General features: G+C 40.0%; 1 protein-coding gene and 1 non-coding gene across 2 annotated transcripts in view; both read left to right on the top strand.

Moving 5' to 3' along the window:
• ST8SIA1 (ST8 alpha-N-acetyl-neuraminide alpha-2,8-sialyltransferase 1) overlaps positions 1–23,404 on the top strand; it is a 164,077-nt gene extending 140,673 nt beyond the window's left edge. Inside the window, exon 5 of the mRNA XM_025283384.3 lies at positions 20,154–23,404. Within this exon, the coding sequence (XP_025139169.1) occupies positions 20,154–20,640 (487 nt within the window). The 3' untranslated portion in view covers positions 20,641–23,404. The remainder of the gene's footprint in view (positions 1–20,153) is intronic.
• Positions 12,600–12,671, top strand: TRNAC-ACA. Its single transcript has one exon. It is a non-coding gene; the product is annotated as a tRNA-Cys (tRNA).
• Positions 23,405–25,967: the final 2,563 nt, after the last annotated feature.

Genomic DNA, 25,967 nt, shown 5'->3' with positions numbered 1-25,967 from the left:
GTCATTGCAAAAGATAATGAAAGGAGGATGCTGAGTTTGAGATGCTTCCTGTAGATCTCCACAGGACATGCTGTCTCATTTTCTTCAGACCTCTGCTAAAATGTCACTAAATAAAATAGCAGCATGCCACCCTCTCTTTCCCTATGATCCTCCTTTATTTTCTTTACGGAATCCCCCACATAGTGTTCATTTTTTGCTTATTAGTTGTCTCTTCTCACTCAAATACAGGCTCCTAGAGAGCAAAAATGACTTTGTTTATATTCACCACTGTCTCCCATATTGCATAGAACAATGCCTGGCACGTAACAGGTACTCAAAAAATAAGTGTTGAGTGTGTAAATGAATCAAAGTGGAAGTTGCCAGCAGTTTATTGGTTGTAGTAATGAACGCTAATGTTTGTTGAATATTGACAATGGGACAGATACTGCTCTAAATACATTGCAAGTATTAACTCATGTAATAAAGCATGCCTGTAAGCTAGATACAACTAGTATCTCTATTTTACAGATGAAGAAACTATAGTGTATTCAGCTTAAGAGACTTGGCCAAGTTCACAGTGCTAGATATGAGATTCAAATGTAGGTATTAGGGTTTCAGAGTTTACACTCTTAACCATTATGCTATTCTGACACTTAATTTTAAAATGTTTGACAGCTGGACTGGAGCCTGAGATTAGGAAGTTATCAGTGCATGTGCGCTCAGTTGTATCCAACTTTGTGTGACCCTTTGGACTGCAGCTCATCAGGCTCCTCTGTCCATGGGATTTTCCAGGCGAGAATACTGGAGTGGGTTGCCATTTCCTCTTTCAAGGGATGAAGTCATCAGATGAATTTAAATGTGAGTAGAGGTCAACTATGCATTGAAATTTTTTTCAGATTGACCTGGAACTCCTACCCTGAATTTGCCAGAGTTCATTGCTGTCCCCATTATTTTGGGAATTTCCATAAGCTTAAATTTACTAGACCATTGTTTATTACAATTACCTATTTCCTTTAGTTACTTTTAGTTTACTTGTCTCCTCATAGGATTTCCTGCGACTGTTCCTCTCTTTCTGCTTCACATCAGTGTAGACATGGATGAAAGCTTTCTTTCCCTAGCTTTTCCAGAATAACTGTTCCCAAAGGCATTATGCAAGTAGCAAAATCTATAGAAGGTTAGAGGTAAGAGAGCAGAAACACTGAAAAACTCTCAAGCAAAGAATATAAAGAGGAAACATCTGACATTTCTGTTTGTAAAAGTATTTGAAGGACAATTCTTCTCAGTACCTGTCACTGAGAAGGTCCCACTGGGTGTATTACAGCTACTCACTAGCCTCTCAGGGTGTTGTTACTCTTTATTCCTTTCTTAAGTTCTCCCTTCATCTCACCCTTTGGCTCTCTCCACCTCCAAATTCCCCTTAATTACATATGAGGAGAGGTTGGTTACTTATTTTCCTTTCTGTTTCCAGGACCTATTCTTAAAATATAACCTTAACACCCAAAAGCACCTCTAAACTTGTTGTTCAGTTGCTAAGTCACGTCCAACTCTTTGTGACCCCATGAACTGCAGCATGCCAAGCTTCCCTGTCCTTCACTATCTCCCTGAGTTTGCACAAACTCCTGCCCATTAAGTCGGTGATGCCATCCAACCATCTAATCTTCTGCTGTCCCTTTCTCCTCCTGCCCTCAATCTTTCCCAGTATCAGGGTCTTTTCCAATGAATCAGCTATTTGCATCACATGGCCAGAATATTAGAGTTTCAGCTTCAGCATCAGTCCTTCCAATGATATTCAGGGTTGATGTTTTTTAGGATTGACTAGTTTGATCTCCTTATTGTCCAAGCGAATCTCAAGAGTCCTCTCTAGCACCACTTAAACAAAGGGAATTATCTTTCCAAAAGAGACTCTGGTGTCTGTTGTTAAGATGGTATTTTCGACCCTATTACAATCAAGGCCAGAGGCAGCGGGTGGGAGGAGCTTCCCCACACCCCCACGCCCGAGGTCAAGGGCAGCGGCTGGGAGGAGCAACCCCACACCCGAGGCCAGGGGTGGTGGCCAGGAGGACCAACCCCACATCCAAGGAGCCATGGCTGTGTGGGCGCAGGAGGGCCTAGAGGATCTATCCCACGTTGAAGGTCAGGAAGGGCGGTGGTGAGGAGATACCCCTCATCCAAGGTAAGGAGCAATGGCTGCGCTTTGCTGGAGCAGCCGTAAAGAGATACCCCACACCCACAGTAAGAGAAACCCAAGTAAGACGGTAGGTGTTGCAAGAGGGCATCAGAGGGCAAACACACTGAAACCATACTCACAGAAAACTAGTCAATCTAATCACACTAGGACCACAGCCTTGTCTAACTCAATAAAACTAAGCCATGCCCGTGGGACAACCCAAGACAGGCGGGTCATGGTGGAAAGATTTGACAGAATGTTGTCCACTGGAGAAGGGAATGGCAAACCACTTAAGTATTCTTGCCTTGAGAACCCCATGAACAGTATGAAAAGGCAAAATGATAGGATACTGAAAGAGAAACTCCCCAGGTCAGTAGGTGCCCAATATGCTACTGGAGATCAGTGGAGAAATAACTCCAGAAAGAATGAAGGGATGGAGCCAAAGCAAAAACAATACCCAGCTGTGGATGTGACTGGTGATAGAAGCAAGTGGTCCAATGCTGTAAAGAGCAATGTTGCATAGGAACCTGGAATGTCAGGTCCATGAATCAAGGCAAATTGGAAGTGGTCAAACAAGAGATGGCAATTGTGAATGTCGACATTCTAGGAATCAGCAAACTAAAATGGACTGGAATGGGTGAATTTAACTCAGATGACCATTATATCTACTACTGCAGGCAGGAATCCCTCAGAAGAAATGGAGTGGCCATCATGGTCAACAAAAGAGTCCAAAATGCAGTACTTGGATGTAACCTCAAAAATGACAGAATGATCTCTGTTCGTTTCTAAGGCAAACCATTCAATATCACAGTAATCCAAGTCTATGCCCCAACCAGTAATGCTGAAGAAGCTGAAGTTCAATGGTTCTATGAAGACCTACAAGACCTTTTAGAACTAACACCCAAAAAAGATGTCCTTTTCATTATAGGGGACTGGAATGCAAAAGTAGGAAGTCAAGAAACACCTGGAGTAACAGGCAAATTTGGCCTTGGAATACAGAATGAAGCAGGGCAAAGACTAATAGAGTTTTGCCAAGAAAATGCACTGGTCATAACAAACACCCTGTTCCAACAACACCAGAGAAGACTCTATACATGGACATCACCAGATGGTCAACACCGAAATCAGATTGATTATATTCTTTGCAGCCAAAGATGGAGAAGCCTATACAGTCAGCAAAAACAAGACCAGGAGCTGACTGTGGCTTAGACCATGAACTCCTTATTGCCAAATTCAGACTTAAATTGAAGAAAGTAGGGAAAACCACTAGACCATTCAGGTATGACCTAAATCAAATCCCTTATGATTATACAGTGGAAGTGAGAAATAGATTTAAGGGCCTAGATCTGATAGATAGAGTGCCTGATGAACTATGGAATGAGGTTCGTGACATTGTACAGGAGACAGGGATCAAGACCATCCCCATGCAAAAGAAATGCAAAAAAGCAAAATGGCTGTCTGGGGAGGCCTTACAAATAGCTGTGAAAAGAAGAGAAGTGAAAGGCAAAGGAGAAAAGGAAAGATATAAGCATCTGAATGCAGAGTTCCAAAGAATAGCAAGAAGAGATAAGAAAGCATTCTTCAGCGATCAATGCAAAGAAATAGAGGAAAACAACAGAATAGGAAACACTAGGGATCTCTTCAAGAAAATCAGAGATACGAAAGGAACATTTCATGCAAAGATGGGCTCGATAAAGGACAGAAATGGTATGGACCTAACAGAAGCAGAAGATATTAAGAAGAGATGGCAAGAATACACAGAAGAACTGTACAAAAAAGATCTTCATGACCCAGATAATCACGATGGTGTGATCACTGACCTAGAGCCAGACATCCTGGAATGTGAAGTCAAGTGGGCCTTAGAAAGCATCACTATGAACAAAGCTAGTGGAGGTGATGGAATTCCAGTTGAGCTATTTCAAATCCTAAAAGATGATGCTGTGAAAGTGCTGCACTCAATATGCTAGCAAATTTGGAAAACTCAGCAGTGGCCACAGGACTGGAAAAGGTCAGTTTTCATTCCAATCCCAAAGAAAGGCAATGCCAAAGAATGCTCAAACTACCGCATAATTGCACTCATCTCACACGCTAGTAAAGTAATGCTCAAAATTCTCCAAGCCAGGCTTCAGCAATATGTGAACCGTGAACTTCCTGATGTTCAAGCTAGTTTTAGAAAAGGCAGAGGAACCAGAGATCAAATTGCCAACATCCACTGGATATGGAAAAAGCAAGAGAGTTCCAGAAAAGCATCTATTTCTGCTTTATTGACTATGCCAAAGCCTTTGACTGTGTGGATCACAATAAACTGTGGAAAATTCTGAAAGAGATGGGAATTCCAGACCACCTGACCTGCCTCTTGATAAATTTGTATGCAGGTCAGGAAGCAACAGTTAGAACTGGACATGGAACAACAGACTGGCTCCAAATAGGAAAAGGAGTACGTCAAGGCTGTATATTGTCACCCTGTTTATTTAACTTATATGCAGAGTACATCATGAGAAACGCTGGACTGGAAGAAACACAAGCTGGAATCAAGATTGCTGGGAGAAATATCAATCACCTCAGATATGCAGATGACACCACCCTTATGGCAGAAAGTGAAGAGGAACTAAAAAGCCTCTTGATGAAAGTGAAAGTGGAGAGTAAAAAAGTTGGCTTAAAGCTCAACATTCAGAAAACGAAAATCATGGCATCTGGTTCCATCACTTCATGGGGAATAGATGGGGAAACAGTGGAAACACTGTCAGACTTTATTTTTTGGGGCTCCAAAATCACTACAGATGGTGACTGCAGCCATGAAATTAAAAGACGCTTACTCCTTGGAAGGAAAGTTATGACCAACCTAGACAGCATATTCAAAAGCAGAGACATTACTTTGCCAACAAAGGTTCGGCTAGACAAGGCTATGGTTTTTCCTGTGGTCATGTATGGATGTGAGAGTTGGACTGTGAAGAAGGCCGAGTGCCGAAGAATTGATGCTTTTCAACTGTGATGTTGGAGAAGACTCTTGAGAATCCCTTGGACTGCAAGGAGATCCAACGAGTCCATTCTGAAGGAGATCAGCCCTGGGATTTCTTTGGAAGGAATGATGCTAAAGCTGAAACTCCAGTCCTTTGGCCACCTCATGTGAAGAGTTGACTCATTGGAAAAGACTCTGATGCTGGGAGGGATTGGGGGCAGGAGGAGAAGGGGACGACAGAGGATGAGATGGCTGGATGGCATCACTGACTCGATGGACATGAGTCTGAGTGAACTCCGGGAGTTGGTGATGGAAAGGGAGGCCTGGAGTGCCGCGATTCATGGGGTCGCAAAGAGTCGGACATGACTGAGTGACTGATCTGATCTGATCTGATCTCTGATTATAATCCTAGTTTGGGAAATGAAAGTGAATGAATATTCCCAGAGTATGAGTGACTTGAGATAAGAAGAAATCAGTTATGGATGGAAGGAAAGAGATCTAGAAGCAGCTAGAGAAAGATATACTCTTGAGAAAATTTTTGTTTGTTATTAGTTGGTTTTCAGTGAGGAAGACTTGGTCAAGAGCTCATGTGGGTGAAATGGGCCAGTGGGAGGAAATGGATGAAGACAAGCGTAATAAAGAGAGTAATGTGGACCAAATCCATGAGAACATGAGAAGGAGTATATGCTAGATCATGGGAATGAATTCCAATCAGTGCAGGAAGGATCTGTGTTTCCATCAAGGAAAAGCTACACAGTGTAATTGAAAGAGTGTTAAATCAAGAGTCAGATTGAGCTGAGCTGAAATCTGGAGCCTACTGTATACATTCCATCTATGAAACTTCGCTGGAATACTTAACCACTCACTCCATAGTTTCCTCCATAGCAGAAAACAGGCAATGCCCTTTTCATAGAGTTACTACAAGGCTTAAGTAGGATAACATGTGTTAAACAAGCATCTTATGATAGAATTTATTATTTCTGTAATTTGATTATAGGTCTTCCTGTTTCTTATCTGAGACTATCACTAACATCATAAAAAAGAGACCATATCTACTATATTTGTTTTTTCATCTGCCTCAAGGGATTGTAGTTCCATGGTGTCATTGTCATTCAGAATTTTGAATAAGTTTTGAGGGTTGAGCTGTTATCATTGGGTCGGACCTGGTCTGCATGACATTAACTTAGCCATTACTTTTTATTTTTAGTTAGAAATCCTTTTAAATTGGACATGTACATTCCATTTTCAGATCCACTCCCTCTTGTCTGATTCTTTGTCCCTTTACATATTTTCCTAATTAGCTTGGCCCTGGACGTGTGACTTTTCAACCCATGATCTAGATTGATTTCTACTAAAATAGCTGATGCTGCCGAAAACGGGTATGTTGTTGAATCTCCAGGTAGCGTTTTCTATCTTCATTTCGCATGATCTCTCCTCAGCATCTACCATTGTTGACAAACTTCTGAAACTCATTTCTCTTCTGTTATTGATCCCATTCTTGGTGTCCCCTTACCTCACTACCCATCATACCTTTTGCTATAATTTCTACCCACATTGCCCACCATTTAAATGCTATGATTTGTCAATATTTTCCTGGGTTGGCGCATTGTTCTTCTGGGTGATCCTGTGCCCAGAGTTCAGCAGGTTCAAAACTGGGTAATAATCTTTCCCCTCAGACAACCTTCTCTTCTTGTGTTACATATCATTGTAAGAGCCACAAGAACCGAAACCACTGACACACCTTAGAGGGACAGAAATCTGACAACTGGTACAGAATTCACACTAAATCAGCATGGACACTGCATCATAGACCTCCACTGCTTTCCAGTGACCAGCACTTTTCACTCCCTTTCAGTCAGCAAGAGCAGCTTCTCCTTCTCCTGTAGCTCTGGGGGTAACACCCTCATCATCTTACTCACAGAGTGATGAGTGCTAATTAGTCTCCATTTTTCCTTATGAGTAAAGTCTCAAACTTGATTGGCAGTGAAGAGGAACTAAAAAGCTTCTTGATAAGGGTGAAAGAGGAGAATGAAAAAGCTGGCTTAAAACTCAACTGAAAAAAACTAAGAGCATGGCATCTAGTCCTATCACTTCATGGCAAATGGAAGGGTAAAAAGTGGAAACAGTGACAGACTTTATTTTCTGGGGCTCCAAATCACTGCAGACAGTGACTATAGCTATGAGATTAAAAGCTGCTTGCTCCTTGGAAGAAAAGCTATGACCAAACTAGACAGCTTATTAAAAAGCAGAGACATCACTTTTCTGTCAAAGGCTGGTATAGTCAAAGCTATGGTTTTTCCAATAGTCATATACAGATGTGAGAGTTGAACCATAAAGAAGGCTGAGCACCAAAGAATTGATGCTTTTGAAGTGTGGTGCTGAAGAAGATTCTTGAGAGTCCCTTGGACTGCAAGGAGATCAAACCAGTTAATCCTAAAGGAAATCAACCCTGAATATTCATTGGAAGGACTGATGCTAAAGCTGAAGCTCCAATATTTTGGCCACCTGATGGGAAGAGCTGACTCATTGGAAAGATTGGAAAGATGCTTGGAAAGATTGAGGGCAGGGAGAGAAGGGGACAACAGAGGATGAGATGGTTGAATGGCATCACTGACTCAATGGACATGAATGTGGGCAAACTTCAAGAGATAGTGAAGGACAGGGAAGCCTGGAGTGCTGCAGTCCATGGGGGTCACACAGAGTTGGACACAACTGAAGTGACTTAGCATGCACATATGTGCACCATGCTAGCTTCAACTCTAGCTACTCCCAAGGTGCTAACACTCCATCATATTAAATTGTTTGCACTTCCCAGAACCCCCTCTCTCCCTCTGTTCCTTTGCCCATGCTGCTCTCTCAGGCAGAAATGCTCTTTTTTTTTTTTTTTTTTCAATTTCATATACATAGCTAACTTCTGCTCAGTCTTCAAAATTCAGTTCAAATATATCCATCTCTTAAAGGCCTGTCCTACATTTCTCTCTTAAGAGGAACATCCTCTAGCAACATCCTCAGTTTTGGTTTGAAAGCTTTACCCTGAAAATATTTTTAAAGTTTGCCTTCTTAGGGCATATTTTAGTATGTACTGTATATGAAGAGAATAGCTTCTTATGATGTGTTGTTTGCCATCTGGTAAAATATTTCTTGTGGAAGAGACACCCCTGTAGGTTGAGAAGGTGCAGAGGAGGAAGGTATTATAAATTAACAGAAAAATCAGTGTTCATTGACAGAGAAAAAGGAAGCAATAGCTGGTAAACAGCTGCACAGAGATAGAAAAATGACAGCAACTATGAACATGGTAGTTGATCCAAAATATTAAAAAAGCAAGTAAATAACACAAGATCTCTTCAAGAAAATTAAAGATACCAAGGGAACATTTCATGCAAAGATGGGCACAATAAAGGACAGAAATAGTAAGGACCTAACAGAAGCAGAAGATATTAAGAAGTGGCAAGAATACACAGAAGAACTGTACAAAAAAGATCTTCATGACCCAGATAATCACAATGGTGTGATTACTCACCTAGAGCCAGATATCCTGGAATGTGAAGTCAAGTGAGCCTTAGGAAGCATCACTACGAACAAAGCTAGTGGAGGTGATGGAATTCCAGTTGAGCTATTTCAAATCCTAAAAGATGATGCTGTGAAAGTGCTGCACTCAATATGCCAGCAAATTTGGAAAACTCAGCAGTGGCCACAGGACTGGAAAAGGTCAGTTTTCATTCCAATCCCAAAGAAAGGCAATACCAAAAAATGCTCAAACTACTGCACAATTGTATTCATCTCACACGCTAGTAAAGTAATGCTCAAAATTCTCCAAGCCAGGCTTCAGCAATATGTGAACTGTGAACTTCCAGATGTTCAAGCTGGTTTAGAAAAGGCAGAGGAACCAGAGATCAAATTGCCAACATCTGCTGGATATGGAAAAAGCAAGAGAGTTCCAGAAAAGCATCTATTTCTGCTTTATGGACTATGCCAAAGCCTTTGACTGTGTGGATCACAATAAACTGTGGAAAATTCTGAAAGAGATGGGAATACCAGAGCACCTGACCTGCCTCTTGAGAAACCTGTATGCAGGTCAGGAAGCAACAGTTAGAACTGGACATGGAACAACAGACTGGTTCCAAATAGGAAAAGGAGTACGTCAAGGCTGTACATTGTGACCCTACTTATTTAACTTATATGCAGAGTACATCATGAGAAACGCTGGGTTGGAAGAAGCACAAGCTGGAATCAAGATTGCCAGGAGAAATATCAATAACCTCAGATATGCCGATGACATCACCCTTATGGCAGAAAGTGAAGAAGAACTAAAAAGCCTCTAGATGAAAGTGAAAGAGGAGAGTGAAAAAGTTGGGTTAAAGTTCAACATTCAGAAAACCAAGATTTGTGTTTTTGTACAGCAGAAACTAATGAAAGGTTGTTGTTGAATCACGCGAAGACACCGGGATTCTTGGCCCCCAGAGAAGAAGAATTCAATCCGGGGCCAGAGACGAGGCTTGATCGCTCAGAGCTTTTGTGTAATAAAGTTTTATTAAAGTATAAAGGAGATAGAGAAAGCTTCTGACATAGGCATCAGAAGGGGGCAGAAAGAGTACCCCCTTGCTAGTGTTAGCAATGAAGTTATATACTCTCCAATGAATCTGAAGAATGTCTGGAGGTTGTAAAGACCTCACCAGACCTACTCCCATAATTTACATTTTAAGATAACAGAATTAGCCAGAAGATTTAATCCAGAGACTGTCCTTAGGCAGGATACATTATTGTTATATAATCCTAAGGAATGTACAGAAGGGAAAAAAAAGTTTGTCCTTTCTTCTTCCTTGAGAATTCCAGACCCCTCTCTGCTTGGGGACCCCTAGATTCCTTATCAACCTGCCTAGGAAATGACTCTCTCACTAGTATAAATTGTATTGTGTTTTTTATTTCAAATTCCACTTGTTATTACTGGTGCATAGGAAAGCAATCCTGCAACCTTGCTATAATCACTTATTAGTCCCATCAGCTTCTGTTCTTTCAGATTTTCTATATATGTCATCTGCAAAGACAGTTTTGCTTATTTCTTTCACATCTGTGTACTTTTTACTTACTTCTCATATCTAATTGTATTAGCAGTGACTTCCAGGATAATGTTGAAAAGTAGTGGGGAGATCCTTGACTTGAAGGTATCTTTGACTTGTTCCTGATGTTAGTGGGAGAGCTTCCAGTTTCTCACTATAAAGTATGATGTTAGGTATAAGGTTTTTTGTAGATATTCTTTATCAAGCTGATGAACTTCACCTCTATCCATGAAGTTTAACTATGGATTTTTAGAAGTTTATCTAGTCTTTTTTGGTTTAAATAATTTTTCAGTTGGTTCTCTTATATATTTTAATAGGTAATTATGTAATCTGTAAAAGTTGACAAGTTTCCTCTTAAAATATGTTTTCTATGGCATCTGGTCCCATCACTTCATGGCAAATAGATGGGGAAACAAGGACAACAGTGAGAGACTTTATTTTGGGGGGCTCCAAAATCACTGCAAATGGTCACTGCAGCCATGAAATTAAAAGATGCTTGTTCCTTGGAAGAAAAGCTATGACCAACCTAGACAGCATATTAAAAAGCAGATTGCCAACAAAGGTCCATCTAGTCAAAGCTATGGTTTTTCCGGTAGTCATGTATGGATGTGAGAATTGGACTATAAAGAAAGCCGAGTGCTGAAGAATTGATGCTTTTGAACTGTGGTGTTGGAGAAGACTCTTGAGAGTCCCTTGGACTGCAAGGAGATCCAACCAGTCCATCCTAAAGGAAATCAGTCCTGAATGTTCATTGGAAGGACTGATGCTGAAGCTGAAACCAGTACTTTGGCCACCTACTGTGAAGAACTGACTCATTGGAAAAGATCCTGATGCTGGGGAAGAGAGAATGCAGGAGAAGGGGACAGCAGAGGATGAGATGGTTAGATGGCATCACTGACTCAATGGACATGAGTTTGAGTAAGCTCTGGGAGTTGGTATTGGACAGGGAAGCCTGGCATATTGTAGTCCATGGTGTCGCAAAGAGTCGGACACAACTGACCAACTGAACTGACTGAACTGATGTGTATTTTTATTGTTGACTTCTCATTTTATTACATTTTTGATCAGATGATCTGGACTGAATGGTGGTAATTATTTTAATATATTTGTGTATACATATATATCATACTATGTTTTCTTTTCTGACATAATATCTGATCATTTTAGAATGTTTCTGTTCATGTTTAAAAATAATAGTTTAAAATTAAAGGATTATGAACGTGAATTTGTGAATATCTATCTGAATTTTAATTAGTTTTGCTATGTGTATTTTGAAACTATCTGGTTAGGTGCATAAAGTTTCTTGACTGTTACTTTTTTGGGTGGTATTGTTCTTTGGATGAATATACATTCATTTATGTTTTTAAAATTTATTTTATTGAAGTACAGTTGATTTACAGTGTTGTGTTAATTTTTGCTATACAGCAGAGTGATTCAGTTGCACACATATATATTCTTTTTTTTTTTCTCTCTTTTTTTTTTTAATTTTATTTTTAAACTTTACATAACTATATTAGTTTTGCCAAATATCAAAATGAATCTGCCACAGGTATACATGTGTTCCCCATCCTGAACCCTCCTCCCTCCTCCCTCCCCATTCCATCCCTCTGGGTCGTCCCAGTGCACCAGCCCCAAGCATCCAGTATCGTGCATCGAACCTGGACTGGCAACTCATTTCATACATGATATTTTACATGTTTCAATGCCATTCTCCCAAATCTTCCCACCCTCTCCCTCTCCCACAGAGTCCATAAGACTGTTCTATACATCAGTGTCTCTTTTTTTTTTTTTAACTTTAAACAATTTTTATTACACAAAGGTTGTCACATAATTGGGTACTTCTCTACTCTGTACACAATTGTTCTTACTCTCCACAGAAAGGCTGTTTCTTAACGTCTCATTTGGTGATAGCAAGCACTAAAATCCTGATTTTAAAAATGCCTCAATGATTTAAGTTGAAAGCAGTATATTCTTTACTTCATATTTTTATGATTTAAAAACTTTAGATTCTAATTTTACCAAAATGTGTACACAGTTTTCAAGATCAAATGATATGACAAAGCTTCATACAGAAAGCAGCAGTCTCCTGTCATATACTCCCTCAAGAAATGTTCCAAAGCCTTCAGCTTCTCTAGCTGATTTTTCTCTTCTCACATTTTAAAGCCACATGATTAATTGTAATTTAAAATTTTTTCCATTTATCTTTTGATTTCTTTTGGAAAATTAAGATTTTTCCTCTCTTAAAGTGCTCCTCACAGCATTGCTCCAGCCCCCCATACACTTATACTTTCCTGATCTCTCAATCCAGATATATCACAATCAAATCAATGGTCAGTGCTTACCTTAGTGTCTAAGTTCTGTTCGTATCTGAGATCAAAAAAAAAAAAAAAAAAACTATTACAAATATTTAATATTCGGTTCAACTTTTAATGCTACTTCCCTGGTAGCTCAGTTGGTAAAGAATCTGCCTACAATGCAGGAGACCCTGGTTCGATTCCTGGGTAGGGAAGATCTGCTGGAGAAGGGATAGGCTACCCACTCCAGCATTCCTGGGCTTCCCTTGTGGCTCATCTGGTAAAGAATCTGCCTACAGTGCGCTAGACCAGGACTTGATCCCTGGGTTGGGAAGATCCCCTGGAGAAGGGAAAGACTACCCACTCCAGTATTCTAGCCTGGAGAATTCCATGGACTGTATAGTCAATGGGGTCACGAAGAGTCTGACATGACTGAGTGACTTTCACTTTCAACTTTTTTAATATTTCCCCAAAGTGAATAAAGACTTTTGATGCAACAGTCACTAATTCATCTCCAGACTCTCATTAGAGCTGCAAATCTTCTTTCATTACTGCCAGCATGTAATCTATCAGGGGCTCTTTTTTATTGTTGAGACATCCTTTTAGAAACTTTTCTCTCACTAGAATCTGATTGATGGCTTTCTCAGCCTGCTGTGTACGCTGACTTTCTGGGGCTTTCCTTTACCAGAATCCATCTGTTATTATGTATGTTAATTACCAGTAGCTCTTTCTTTCTACCTAAATGTTCTCTTTCATTTTATAGCATCCCCATCTTAGTACATAGGTGTGATAATTATTACTATTTCTAAACAAATTATGGACTTTCAAGAGTCTTCTGATCTTGGCCTTTTCTGAATTCTTTTTTTCTTCCATTCTGTTCTCTAGCCCTCATATTAAAGACTTCCTTTCAGCATCTTCTCATCTTGAGTATCTGTTCTTGTTTGGAGCTCTGTGAGAGACTGGACCTGTCGACAAGTGGGCTTCAGTTTCAGTTGAAAAAAAAGTGGCAAGGTGACTCTCAGATGTCATAATATATAGATCTCTCTCTTGACCCATCAGTGTAAAGCCTGGTATAAGTCTGGCTGCCAATACTGTATGAGTTGAAAAGAAGCTTCAGTTTCCCATAGGCTGAGCCAGCTATCATCTATGCACGCAGCCACTGCCCTTCCCTGGAGATCGACACTCCCTCCTCACTAAACACAGTGATGATTGGCCAGTGCAGGATTTTAGGGTTCAATGCGCCTACATGTTCCTGCTGCTCCATAATCTGAATAATAACCTTGTTGATTGTTCCAAGACACCTACCTTCTCCAGGGTCTCCTGCCTTAAGGCATAGGGCACAGCTAACTTTTAGAGCAATGCTTGGCAAATTAGTTTATGTTCTGCTTTTTTTATGTAGGCTTTCTGTTTTCAGAAGTATTCCAGATGTGGGAATTCACTCAAGGTTTGCTTTCTTTTTTCTTTTTTTTTAGAATAAATATAGATTTTTAATAATGTCTTTTCTCTCATTTCTAGAGATTTGCTGTAGGAGAGGAGAGCTGGACCTTTAATCTTCTCTGATTCTATTCAGTTTGCATCTTGACTGGCAACCTGAAGCTGAATATTTTATGAATTTCAGTTCAGATTTTCTGTTTTTGTCCATTTTCATGTTGGTGGCTGCCCTAGTGGCTTCAGACAGTAAAAAAAAAATCCACCTGCAATGCTGGAAACCCAGGTTTGATCCCTAGGTCAGAAGGTTCCCCTAGAGAAGGGGATGGCTATCCAATTCAGTATTCTTGCTTGGAGATTCCATGGACAGAGGAGACTGGTGGTCTATAGTTCTTGGGGTCACAAAGAGTTGGACATGACTGAGCTACTTTCTTTCTTAATGTTTCACACTTTCTTTCATACTTTCTTTCATAATGTTATCAACATTAACATTCTGTTTGTCATGTTGGCTGAACATATTTTTTGGAGTCATTCCCTCTTTTATTTCATTTATCTTATTTTTCATGGCAATGAAATTTCACATCTCAACATAATTTTGTCAGTATTTTTCTTTGGAAAAAGTACTTTGTAAATGATAAGATTTTGGTTGTTTTCTTTAGTTTTTCTTGTATTCTTTAATATAGACTTTAAATATTTATCCCATCTTTTTTTTTTTTGAAATTTTCTTGTCAAGTACAAATATGTTTCCCCTCAAATTTCCAAACTGTTAACTATTTATCTTGACATAAGAAGGAGAAGGAAATGGCAACCCACTCCAGTATTCTGGCCTGGAGAATCCTATGGACAGAAGAGCCTAGCAAGCCCTAGTCCTTGGGATTGCAAAGAGTCGAACATGACCAAGTGACTAACACTTTATCTTGATATTGTCTATTAATTAATTTAAAAAATTTCATCAACTTTCTACTACCACATATTAAATTCATTTGTCAAATGTGCTGTATTTCTGTGCTTTGTGTTGTGTTTGTCTACTATATGTTCATATTCATGATATATTAATCATTTCTATGCTTAATGATTTATTGACTGGTCAGTTTCATTTTTCTTATTTTTCAGTTGTTATTTAATAGTTTTCCATTCATACAGTATACAGCAATTCTGAGCTATTCTGAAGAATGAGGTAGATAAAAATAATAAAATACATAGGTTTTTTTTTAAACCACACCAATAAAATTGGGAGTATAGTACATTCAAGATGTGTGTTTCTTTTCAAGGTTAAAACTCAAGGAAGGAAGACTGCCTTCTTAGAGAATAATCAGTCAGCTTTAAGACAGGGAACACAAACTCAATTGCCCTGATTTTATTGGAGCTGTCTGTTATTCTCTTTAGTATGTAGTCCACTACAAAAATAGGGATAAGTTCCAACCACCAACAGAACCCTATGGAATACAAACCATTCTGTACAGCAATGAGGAGGGAATGCAAGCAAGAAAGGGAACAAGCAGGAGTGTACTCACTGCTCTAGAATGTTGATGATGAAATGAGAGGACTAGAGGGTAGCTCTGGGAACAGCCTGGGCATACAATGAATTTTCTTGTATTAAGTTAGACCCATGTTTAGTAGATAAAAGGAAATGATTCAATAGAGATGGAGAGTTTGACTGTTTTCACACCCCCGCACTAGGGGGTGTGAAACAGCCTGTTTCACAGTTTCTAAGAGAAACTTCTTCCTCTTAGAAAAGCAACAAGGATGAAATTAGAAGATGTAAAGAAAGAGATGCCCATAGATGTGTACAGAGAGTTAGATAACTTACGTTGATGGTGTTGATCTTCTGAATAACTGTAGCCTCTGACACCTGCATCAGAATCAGCAGGGAGGGCTGGATAAAATTTCACCTCCCTGTGTGACTGTCATCAAAGTCTAGGAATCTGTGATACAAGTTATTCTAACTAAAGTTGGAGAACCAAAGTTCAAATTAAGTAGGAGGTAATTTGCAGGATATGTCTACATGATCGGGAAAGCATTGGTGAGCAGCAGATATGGGTGGGCAATGGAGAGAAAAAAAGAATTATTAGACAGAGCCTATGGAAGTTGGAAGTAGGCATTTGTGTTGAAGAGGCTGGCCCAGTTCCACGATAGGGATCAGTGTGCTTCCATGGCTTCTTATAGGGTAAAGTAATCACACCTAAAAACCTGTTATCACTTCTCTATTTGTCAGGGCCCAGGAAAAGTTACTAAGGCAGGCTGCTGAATCAAGGACATGAAGAAAATTTGAGCAATTTCCCTTCCTATAGGATTGAGAGACCCACCTTTCTTGGCAGGCAGAGTTCATAACACGGATTGCAACATAAAATCCTGTGGATTTGTGTATTCAGAATTTCAGTTTCACATATTTCTGATGAGCCCTGCCAACCTGTCAGACCAGACTTTCCTCTGCTGATATGGCTCAGTTCCATTCTCAGATGCTGCTGCTTTTTTTTCTCTTTTATAATTTCATATATTTATTATACTTGACACCTTTTCTGCATATATATATATCTTGACTTCTGTATACATGTGCACTAGCTCGTTTTCTCTGATAGCTACATAGTATTCCCTAATTAGTTTTTCTTTTTAATTAATTAATTTATTTTAATTAGAGGCTAATTACTTTACAATATTGTGGTGGTTTTAACCATACACTGACATGAATCTTTTTGCATTTCTTTTCCATGGGGATGGTCTTTATACCTGTCTCCTGTACAACATCACGAACCTCGTCCATAGTTCATCAGGCACTGTCTATCAGATCTAGTCCCTTAAATCTATTTCTCACTTCTACTGTATAATCATAAGGGATTTGATTTAGGTCATACCTGAATGGTCTAGTGGTTTTCCCCACTTTCTTCAATTTCAGTCTGAGGAAGCCTTACAAATAGCTGTGAAAAGAGTAGAAGCCAAAAGCAAAGGAGAAAGGGAAAGATATAAGCATCTGAATGCAGAGTTCCAAAGAATAGCAAGGAGAGATAAGAAAGCCTTCCTCAGCAATCAATGCAAAGAAATAGAGGAACACAACAGAAAGGGAAAGACTAGAGATCTCTTCAAGAAAATTAGAGATACCAAGGGAACATTTCATGCAAAGATGGGCTCAGTAAAGGACAGAAATGGTATGGACGTAACAGAAGCAGAAGATATTAAGAAGAGGTGGCAAGAATACAGAAGAACTGTACAAAAAAGAGCTTCACAGCCCAGATAATCACGATGGTGTGATCACTGACCTAGAGCCAGACATCCTGGAATGTGAAGTCAAGTGGGCCTTAGAAAGCATCACTATGAACAAAGCTAGTGGAGGTGATGGAATTCCACTTGAGCTATTTCAAATCCTAAAAGATGATGCTGTGAAAGTGCTGCACTCGCTATGCCAGCAAATTTGGAAAACTCAGCAGTGGCCACAGGACTGGAAAAGGTCAGTTTTCATTCCAATCCCAAAGAAAGGCAATGCCAAAGAATGCTCAAACTACCACACAATTGCACTCATCTCACACACTAGTAAAGTAATGCTCAAAATTCTCCAAGTCAGGCTTCAGCAGTACATGAACTGTGAACTTCCAGATGTTCAAGCTGGTTTTAGGAAAGGCAGAGGAACCAGAGATCAAATTGTCAACATCCTCTGGATCATCAAAAAAGCAAGAGAGTTCCAGAAAAGCATCTATTTCTGCTTTATTGACTATGCCAAAACCTTTGACTGTGTGGATCACAATAAACTGTGGAAAATTCTGAAAGAGACAGGAATACCAGAGCACCTGACCTGCCTCTTGAGAAACCTGTATGCAGGTCAGGAAGCAGCAGTTAGAACTGGACATTGAACAGCAGACTGGTTCCAAATAAGAAAAGGAGTATGTCAAGGCTGTATATTGTGACCCTACTTATTTAATTTATATGCAGAGTACATCATGAGAAACGCTGGGCTGGAAGAAGCACAAGCTGGAATCAAGATTGCTGGGAGAAATATAGATAACCTCAGATATGCAGATGACACCACGCATATGGCAGAAAGCAAAGAACTAAAGAACCTCTTCATGAAAGTGAAAGTGGAGAGTGAAAAAGTTGGCTTAAAGTTCAGTATTCAGAAAACTAAGATCATGGCATCCGGTCCCATCACTTCATGGGAAATAGGTGGGGAAACAGTGGAAACAGTGTCAGACTTTCTTTTTTGGGGCTCCAAAATCACTGCAGATGGTGACTGCAGCCATGAAATTAAAAGACGCTTACTCCTTGGAAGGAAAGTTGTGACCAATCTAGATAGTATATTGAAAAGCAGAGATACTTCTTTGCCAACAAAGGTCCATCTAGTCAAGTCTATGGTTTTTCCAGTAGTCATGTATGGATGTGAGAGTTGGACTGTGAAGAAAGCTGAGTGCTGAAGAGTTGATGCTTTTGAACTGTGGTGTTGGAGAAGACTCTTGAGAGTCCCTTGGACTGCAAGGAGATCCAGCCAGTCCATCCTAAAGGAGATCAGTCCTGGGTGTTCATTGGAAGGACTGATGCTGAAGCTGAAACTCCAATACTTTGACCACCTCATGTGAAGAGTTGACTCGTTGTAAAAGACCCTGACACTAGGAGGGATTGGGGGCAGGAGAAGAAGTGGACAACAGAGGATGAGATGGCTGGATGGCATCACCGACTCGATGGACATGAGTTTGAGTGAAATCCGGGAGTTGGTGATGGACAGGGAGGCCTGGCGTGCTTTGATTCACAGGGTCGCAAAGAGTTGAACACGACTGAGCGAATGAACTGACATGAATCATCCATGAGTGTACATGTGTCCTCCCATCCTGAACCCCCCTCCCACCTCCCTCTCCACCTCATCAGATGCTGCTTCTTTACCTGCATGTAACCTGAGACAAATGACTTCCATGTGGAAGAAGAAGAAGTTGCAAGGTCTTCCTCTCATTCTCTGTCTTTTTTCATTTGGTCTACATCAGCAGTCTCTTAACTGGTCTCCAGGCCATCAACTTCTTCCTTCCCCAGATCACCAGAGTCAGCTTTCTTGACAAAGACTGAGAGCTAAACAAATGATGGAATATTTGTAATCCAGGTAGTAAAGTGCTGTGCGTACTCACTTCTGTGAAGGTTCCCCATCATCAGAGTGCAGTCCAAACAAATGAGAGACGCTCAAGGGTTTCTGCAACACACCTCGTCTTCCGCCACTGCCTCCGCCAATCATCCCTGCCTCGCGCATTCCAGAGACACAGAATCTTTATCACAGGATCTTTATCATTGCTTCAGGACTCTGTGCATCCTTGCAAGTGGTATCTTTTATAGTCTCGTGGTTATTCTACTTTTGTTCCCCTAAGGAAATGTATTTAAGTGCCATCCCCTCAATGTAGCTCTTTTTGGAACCCACTCTCCCAAGGCAGAATTATTTTTTCATCTGTATTCCATAGTAATTTATATAACTGTCAACTGTTGTACTTAGAACATTAAAGTCATTATATTAAGTGCTTAATGTATAATGTTAATGTAATGTTATTATATTATATTAATGTACTCAGTTATATTTTTGTTTCTAAAACTGGACTTGGATTTCTTGAGATCAAAAATTTTACTTCCCTAATGCCTGACACATAGGATGTCCACCATAAGTTTTAACTGAATACATTTCAGTCAGAAATCCTCCTATATAATCCAAATTGAAAGAACATAGAAAAGTAGAGTTCTTTGGAGCTAGCAATATGAGCAGCTCTCAGCAACCTTGTTTAATAGAAACAAGTCTTTCTTTTTCCATATTTTATTATCATTGTAGCATTCATTTATCAATGAATGCTTTATCAAGCTTCGTACCTGTAGAATCAGAGCATTTCAGTGGGAAGAGTATCTCTGAAATGGTTCTTTTGATTTGCAGATGAAGAAAAAAGTCCTGTGTTTATGTCTGCCCCACAGGTAGCTTTTATCAAGTCTATTCAACAACCAACAACCTTTGTGAATTCATGAGTATTAAATCATTTTTATATCCCAGGCAAGTAAATTCTAAAAGAGACCAGCATGTGCAATGCATTTCAGTTCAAACAGAATCTCATTAAGAAATCTTAACCTAAGATGTTGGGGTGGGGGAAAGCCAGGCTACTTGATGAGAGGTAATTGGTAAGTTCAAGGTGGGTTTTAAATCAAGAGAAGTGCTTTTTATGTTTTTTGCAGAGATGACATGCCTATCAGGGCATCAGAAGAACTGTAGAGTGGGTATTGATGAGTTTCTTTTCCCCAGGTTTAATTGAGCCTCTTCTCTTTGATAGGTTTCAGAACCTGCTGTGGTCCAGAAAGACGTTTGTGGACCACATGAAGGTCTATAACCACAGTTACATCTACATGCCTGCCTTTTCTATGAAGACGGGAACAGAGCCATCCCTCCGGGTTTATTACACACTGTCAGATGTTGGTGCCAATCAGACAGTGCTCTTTGCCAACCCCAACTTTCTGCGTAGCATTGGGAAGTTCTGGAAAAGTAGGGGGATTCACGCCAAGCGCCTGTCCACAGGACTCTTTCTGGTGAGCGCAGCCCTGGGCCTCTGTGAAGAGGTGGCCATCTATGGCTTCTGGCCCTTCTCTGTGAATATGCATGAACAGCCCATCAGCCACCACTACTATGATAATGTCCTGCCCTTTTCTGGCTTTCATGCCATGCCGGAGGAATTTCTTCAACTCTGGTATCTTCATAAAATTGGTGCACTGAGAATGCAGTTAGACCCATGTGAGGACACCTCACTCCAGCCCACTTCCTAGGGACTGTGGGGGAAAAAAAGGACTGAGCCAGGGTATTTTTGTTAGGTTTTCTACGTAACTTCAAAAGGAAATGATCAGGTCATTTCATGGATTTGCATGGACAACTTGGAAAAAAAAATGACAACAGAAACCCAAGGGAAACTCTACTTTGACTATTGGCTTGGAAGACAAAAAAAGAAGTGAACCATCCCATGAAATATTTGGCACATGGTGGATTTGCAACTAGTAATATGCTGATGAAGTGATGTTGGTAAAGCACATTTACATGAGAAGGTACAGTTCACAAACTAGTCAAAACTAGTAATTGAAGCTGAGGAATTAAGGTAGATTAAGTGAAATGCCAGAGTAGAAGTGTTAGTGGTTATCAACCTGAACTGACTTAGTTTAAAAAAAAAAAAGCTATCTTAATCAGACTAACATTAGAACTATAGGTTTTTAAAAAATTCTTACTTAATTTTGCCCTATTTAAGGGCAGTGAGTAGGTGATGGGGTACATTTTTTAAAAATCCCTTACTGAGTAATATGGATACAAAACACTACAGCTGATAATTGTAATTTGTTGAACCAAGTCTTTGTTAACTAGAGTTCCCCTCCCTTCCATTTAAAAAAATTGTTAAATAAGAATTACTTCCTCCCCTTTTGTCAAGTTCACTTAGACAATGTGAAACATTGTTGAATTTAGATTGTGTTGATTCATTGTCAGGAGGACGAATCACTTTCCCTCCTCAGAATTTAGGGCATAAACTCAGTTTTAGGTCTGCATTATGCAAGCCTATTTGCATTATTATTGTGTGTGCTCAGTTGTTCAGTTGTGTCCTACTCTCTGTGACCCCATGGACCATAGCCTGCCAGAGTTCTCTGTCCATGGGATTTGGAGTGGGTTGTCATTTCCTATTTCACAGGATCTTCCTGACCCAGGGACCGAAACCCACATCTCTTGCTTATTATTTTAGTGCAAAAAACTACAAATACAAGTGCATTATTTGTTTGCAAATTGGCATAATTATCTTCATAATTTAATATTCGGAGATGAAGTAAAGCACAATGACATCAAGCTTAGTCTCTGGAAGACAGACCGGAAGATACTCCCTTTTCTTTCTGCCATGGTAAATAGGTTCTCTCCAAGATGAAGCATATGCATGCACAGATAAAAGCATGCATAGACTCATGTACACTCATACACACACTCAGACAAAGCTCATTCCTGTGCAGCTATGAAAGCGGAACCCATATGACCTGGGATGGCAGAAATCTGTAACTCGTGTTGGAGAGCTATGAATGCATTACGTGCTACCTACCACACTTTGCTACGAGACAAACCAGCTTACTGGTTGCTGCTCTGATGCTCATACCAGCATGAGATGTGAGCCTTAGCCCCAAATCATTCCAAATGAACAGAACTGTTTTACTGTATGTGACTCCCCGCCACCAACATCTCATGAGTAAATCCTGTGTTACATACGGTCATCAACACATGGCTCACAGCAGTACAGGGATGCGAGTTAGTAGTTGTTGATGCCCTTAGTAACAGGTAGGACAGCTTAGAAGGCTTGTTACCTCAGCTTTGACACACTGCACACAAACTCTGTGGACAGTTTACGGGCAGCCAGATGTGTTTACATACAGAGAAAGGTAAAAGAAACCTCACATGGTCTTTGTGTTTGGGGATGTCTTAATCTAAAAGGAGACAGTACATATCACTAACTTGATTCTTTGAAGTGTCACCAAAATGTAGGTAAACTGTACCCAAAAGTTCTGCTTCATTTTCCGTGGAAAAGACGTAGTATACAATGTAGACTAAACCAGGTGGCAGTTTTGGGGTGGATTCATTTAAATAATACTGAGATAACAAAGCCCTTGGGAAAATTCTACATCATTGGGATGTGGTGGTGCTCAGTCACTCAGTCGTGTCTGACTCCTTGCAACCCCATGGACTGTAGGCCGCCAGGCTTCTCTGTCCATGGACTTTTCCAGAAAAGGATACTGAAGTGGGTTGCCATTTCCTACTCCAGGGGATCTTCCTGTCCAGGCAATTTCTAAATAAGATTGAATATTAAGGTTATTATAGAGATCAACAGTTAAAATATGACTGGTGACATAACACAGATTCTATTGATACTTAGAAAGTTAAGAATTTAAGGATATTGATTCTGTGCAGATCCGATTTGCTCTTTTGATCCTATTTGGCAGCAAAAATGTAATGAGAATGTGCTGTGGGTGAGTTGCACTAAATACGCACTGTATGTGCAATCCTGAATATATTTCCTCTTTTGAGCTGTTGTTATTATTTAATAACTACCTGAAAAGGAATGCATTTTTACCTATACATTTCATCAAAATATAAAAGGCCTAACAAAAAACACACATAAAAATTAATAAAATAGATAATACTCAAATTAGTGCTTTAATCGTTTATTGTTAAAATCAGTAATTAATGAACTCCATCGAACTCATGTGTCTTGGCTCCATTGAAGATGTCTTCTGGAAATTTTGCATTTTGTAATTCCTGGGCTAGGTTTGTGCAAGAGATTTGTACAGTGGTTAGTTGTACATTTGGGGCTTCTGAAAGGCAAGCAAATGGATAGAGTATAATTAGATCACGGCTTCTTAACTGGGGTGATTCTCCTCCCCTAACTGGTGACATTTGCCAGTGTCAGAGAAGGCGATGGCACCCCACTCCAGTACTCTTGCCTGGAAAATCCCATGGATGGAGGAGCCTGGTAGGCTGCAGTCCATGGGGTCGTGAAGAGTCGGACACGACTGAGCGACTTCACGTTCACTTTTCACTTTCATGCATTGGAGAAGGAAATGGCAACCCACTCCAGTGTTCTTGCCTGGAGAATCCCAGGGACAGGGGAGCCTGGTGGGCTGCCGTCTGTGGGGTCGCACAGTCAGACACGACTGAAGCCACTTAGCGGCAGCAGCAGCAGCAGACTTTTTTGTGGGATCTTAGTTCCCCCACCAGAGATGGAACCCAGGCCCTCGGCAGTGAAAGCTCAGAGTCCTGACCACTGGATCACCAGGGAATTCTTAGGAGACATTTTTGATGGTCGTGGTTTGGAGGGTGCTGCCAGTATCTAGTGGAGAGAGGCTAGGGGTCCTACTAAAGATCTACAACGCACAGAGCAGCCCCCCAACAAAGAATTACCCATGTGAAAATCCCAGTAGTGCCAAGGTTGAGAAACCCCAGATTAGACCAAAATGATATTTTGATTATCCCATATTATCTTCACTTACATGCTCATGTCATTCAAAGTATGACTACAATTTAATTAGAATGCTTTCTCAGAGTAGATTACAGTTTGGCATTATTTTATAGTGATAATTCACAAGTATGCCGTACATATTTCCTTTTCTGTGGTTAGATATATCTCAATGTAGGAGTTGTGAGTGTGTAGGCTTATGTGTGTGTACATGTGCTTATAGCATAAAGTTAGTATATCCATCCTTATTAGAATATATGTGTTCCTAAGTGAGGATCTATCTAGAATTATCCTGCACAGTACTCTGGCATACTCTATTACTCTTAAGTTAAATTCTAAGCTGCCATTATTTTATTTTTTTGAAATTGAGACCTTCAGAATTGGGCCTCATTATTTGTCAAATTTGGTTGAGTACATTTTAATGTTACTGACCCTTAAGATTCAGCTCAGAAGAGAGTTAGGTTGCACACGTGTGTTGTAGACACATTTCATAAGAAAGTATTTCATCACTTTTGATGCACCTGCAAGGAGAAGGCATCATCCTCTAGCATATTAGTCTAATTTTTACGTTATATTTCAGTGGCAAAAATTAGGTTGCTCCATGGGGATAAATGAGGGGATGAAGAGACTGAAAATGAGTACCTGATGTGAATTTTTATTTTTATTAGCTCCAATTGGAGAACTGCACTGATATTATGGATCATGAGTAAGAAAGACTTCTGTTTGATTTTAATTAGACTTAGGTCAAATTAAGATGCCTGAAGGATTAAGTCTTTCATAAGAAAGTAATTTTTTATATGAAAGATTTTTTATGGAAGAAGACACTGGACACGTGCTTTCTGTAGAGTATTTGACCAACAGTTTATACAACATTATGCATCTAAATTGAAAGTAACACAAGAAGTTAAGGAGTGCTTCCTGGATTTTTTTTCTGTATAGTTCACTTTTACCTATTTTAACAAGGGCAAATGATTCAAAATGATACAGAGATCCAGAGTGACAGATGTTCAAACAGTACTCTGTTTTTTGGCTTTGTGCTGTTTTAGGCCCTTTTCTGGACTAAAAACCTTGTTTAGGTTAAATATAACTTGTACCTGAAGCAATGGGCAACCTGGCTTAAAAATCCATATGGAAAATAACTGGGGAAATCCTAGGATTCTGAATTTGCCAAAAGTATTCTGAGATTAGTCCAAAGCTTTACAGTGGTATTAGTGATAATTTCAAATAGGAATAATAACCCATAACATTGTCAGCAACTCAAGTAGGTTTGTCATTTTATTATATACCACCTCTTGTTTCTCAGTTTGGAAAATCAGTCACCTAGGGTTTTCATTTCTATGTTTAAAAATACTGATTGTATGAAAATTTTAACTGATAAACCCTTGTTAGGAGGGACTTAAAGAGGAAAAAAAAAGTCACAGTCCACTGAAAACTTCAGGAAATGCTTATTGGATTGTATAAAAACTTTCCCACCAAAATCAGGTAATGTATGCTCTCTGTCAGTAAAGTTTCAAAGATCAAACTCTAAGAGGACTTTTATGGGAGCTTTAGGAAGAGCATGTGGAGGAATAAGGCTTGAGAACAATACTGTGCTTTTTATTTCTTCTTTTTCCCAGTGTAGAGGTCTCCTCTGAGATGATCTGATTTTGGTGGGCACACATCAGGGATGGACATGGGCGGACAATACTGAGGCACCTGCAACATGGGTCAAGCCTCTTAGAAGATGAACAGTGTGTGGTGTGTGTGTGTGTTAGTCACTCAGTTGTGTCTGATTCTTTGCATCCCCATAGACTATAGGCCGCCATGCTCCTCTGTCCATGGGATTCTCCAGGCAAGAATACTGGAGTGGGTTGCCGTGCCCTTCTCCAGGGGATCTTCCCAACCCAGGGATCTAACCCAGGTCTCCTGCATGGCAGGCAGATTCTTTACCCTTTGAGCCACCAGGGAAGCCCCAAATGAACAGTAAATACAACTGAATATGACTAGCAGTTTAGGCAACGTCAGTGAACAGCATGCTGGGGTGAAGAAGAGGCAAATGGAAAGGAAGAAAAACCCAGTCCCCAAGCTTTCTATGTACAAAGGGTCAGAGAAGTCTCTACTCTTGGCCTTGGCCTTCCAGCACTC

The sequence above is a fragment of the Bubalus bubalis genome, chromosome 4, assembly GCF_019923935.1.
Source record: "Bubalus bubalis isolate 160015118507 breed Murrah chromosome 4, NDDB_SH_1, whole genome shotgun sequence".
Classification (NCBI taxonomy): domain Eukaryota; kingdom Metazoa; phylum Chordata; class Mammalia; order Artiodactyla; family Bovidae; genus Bubalus; species Bubalus bubalis.
Note: the sequence above shows the minus strand (reverse complement) of the source record. Positions and strands in the feature narration are given on the sequence as shown.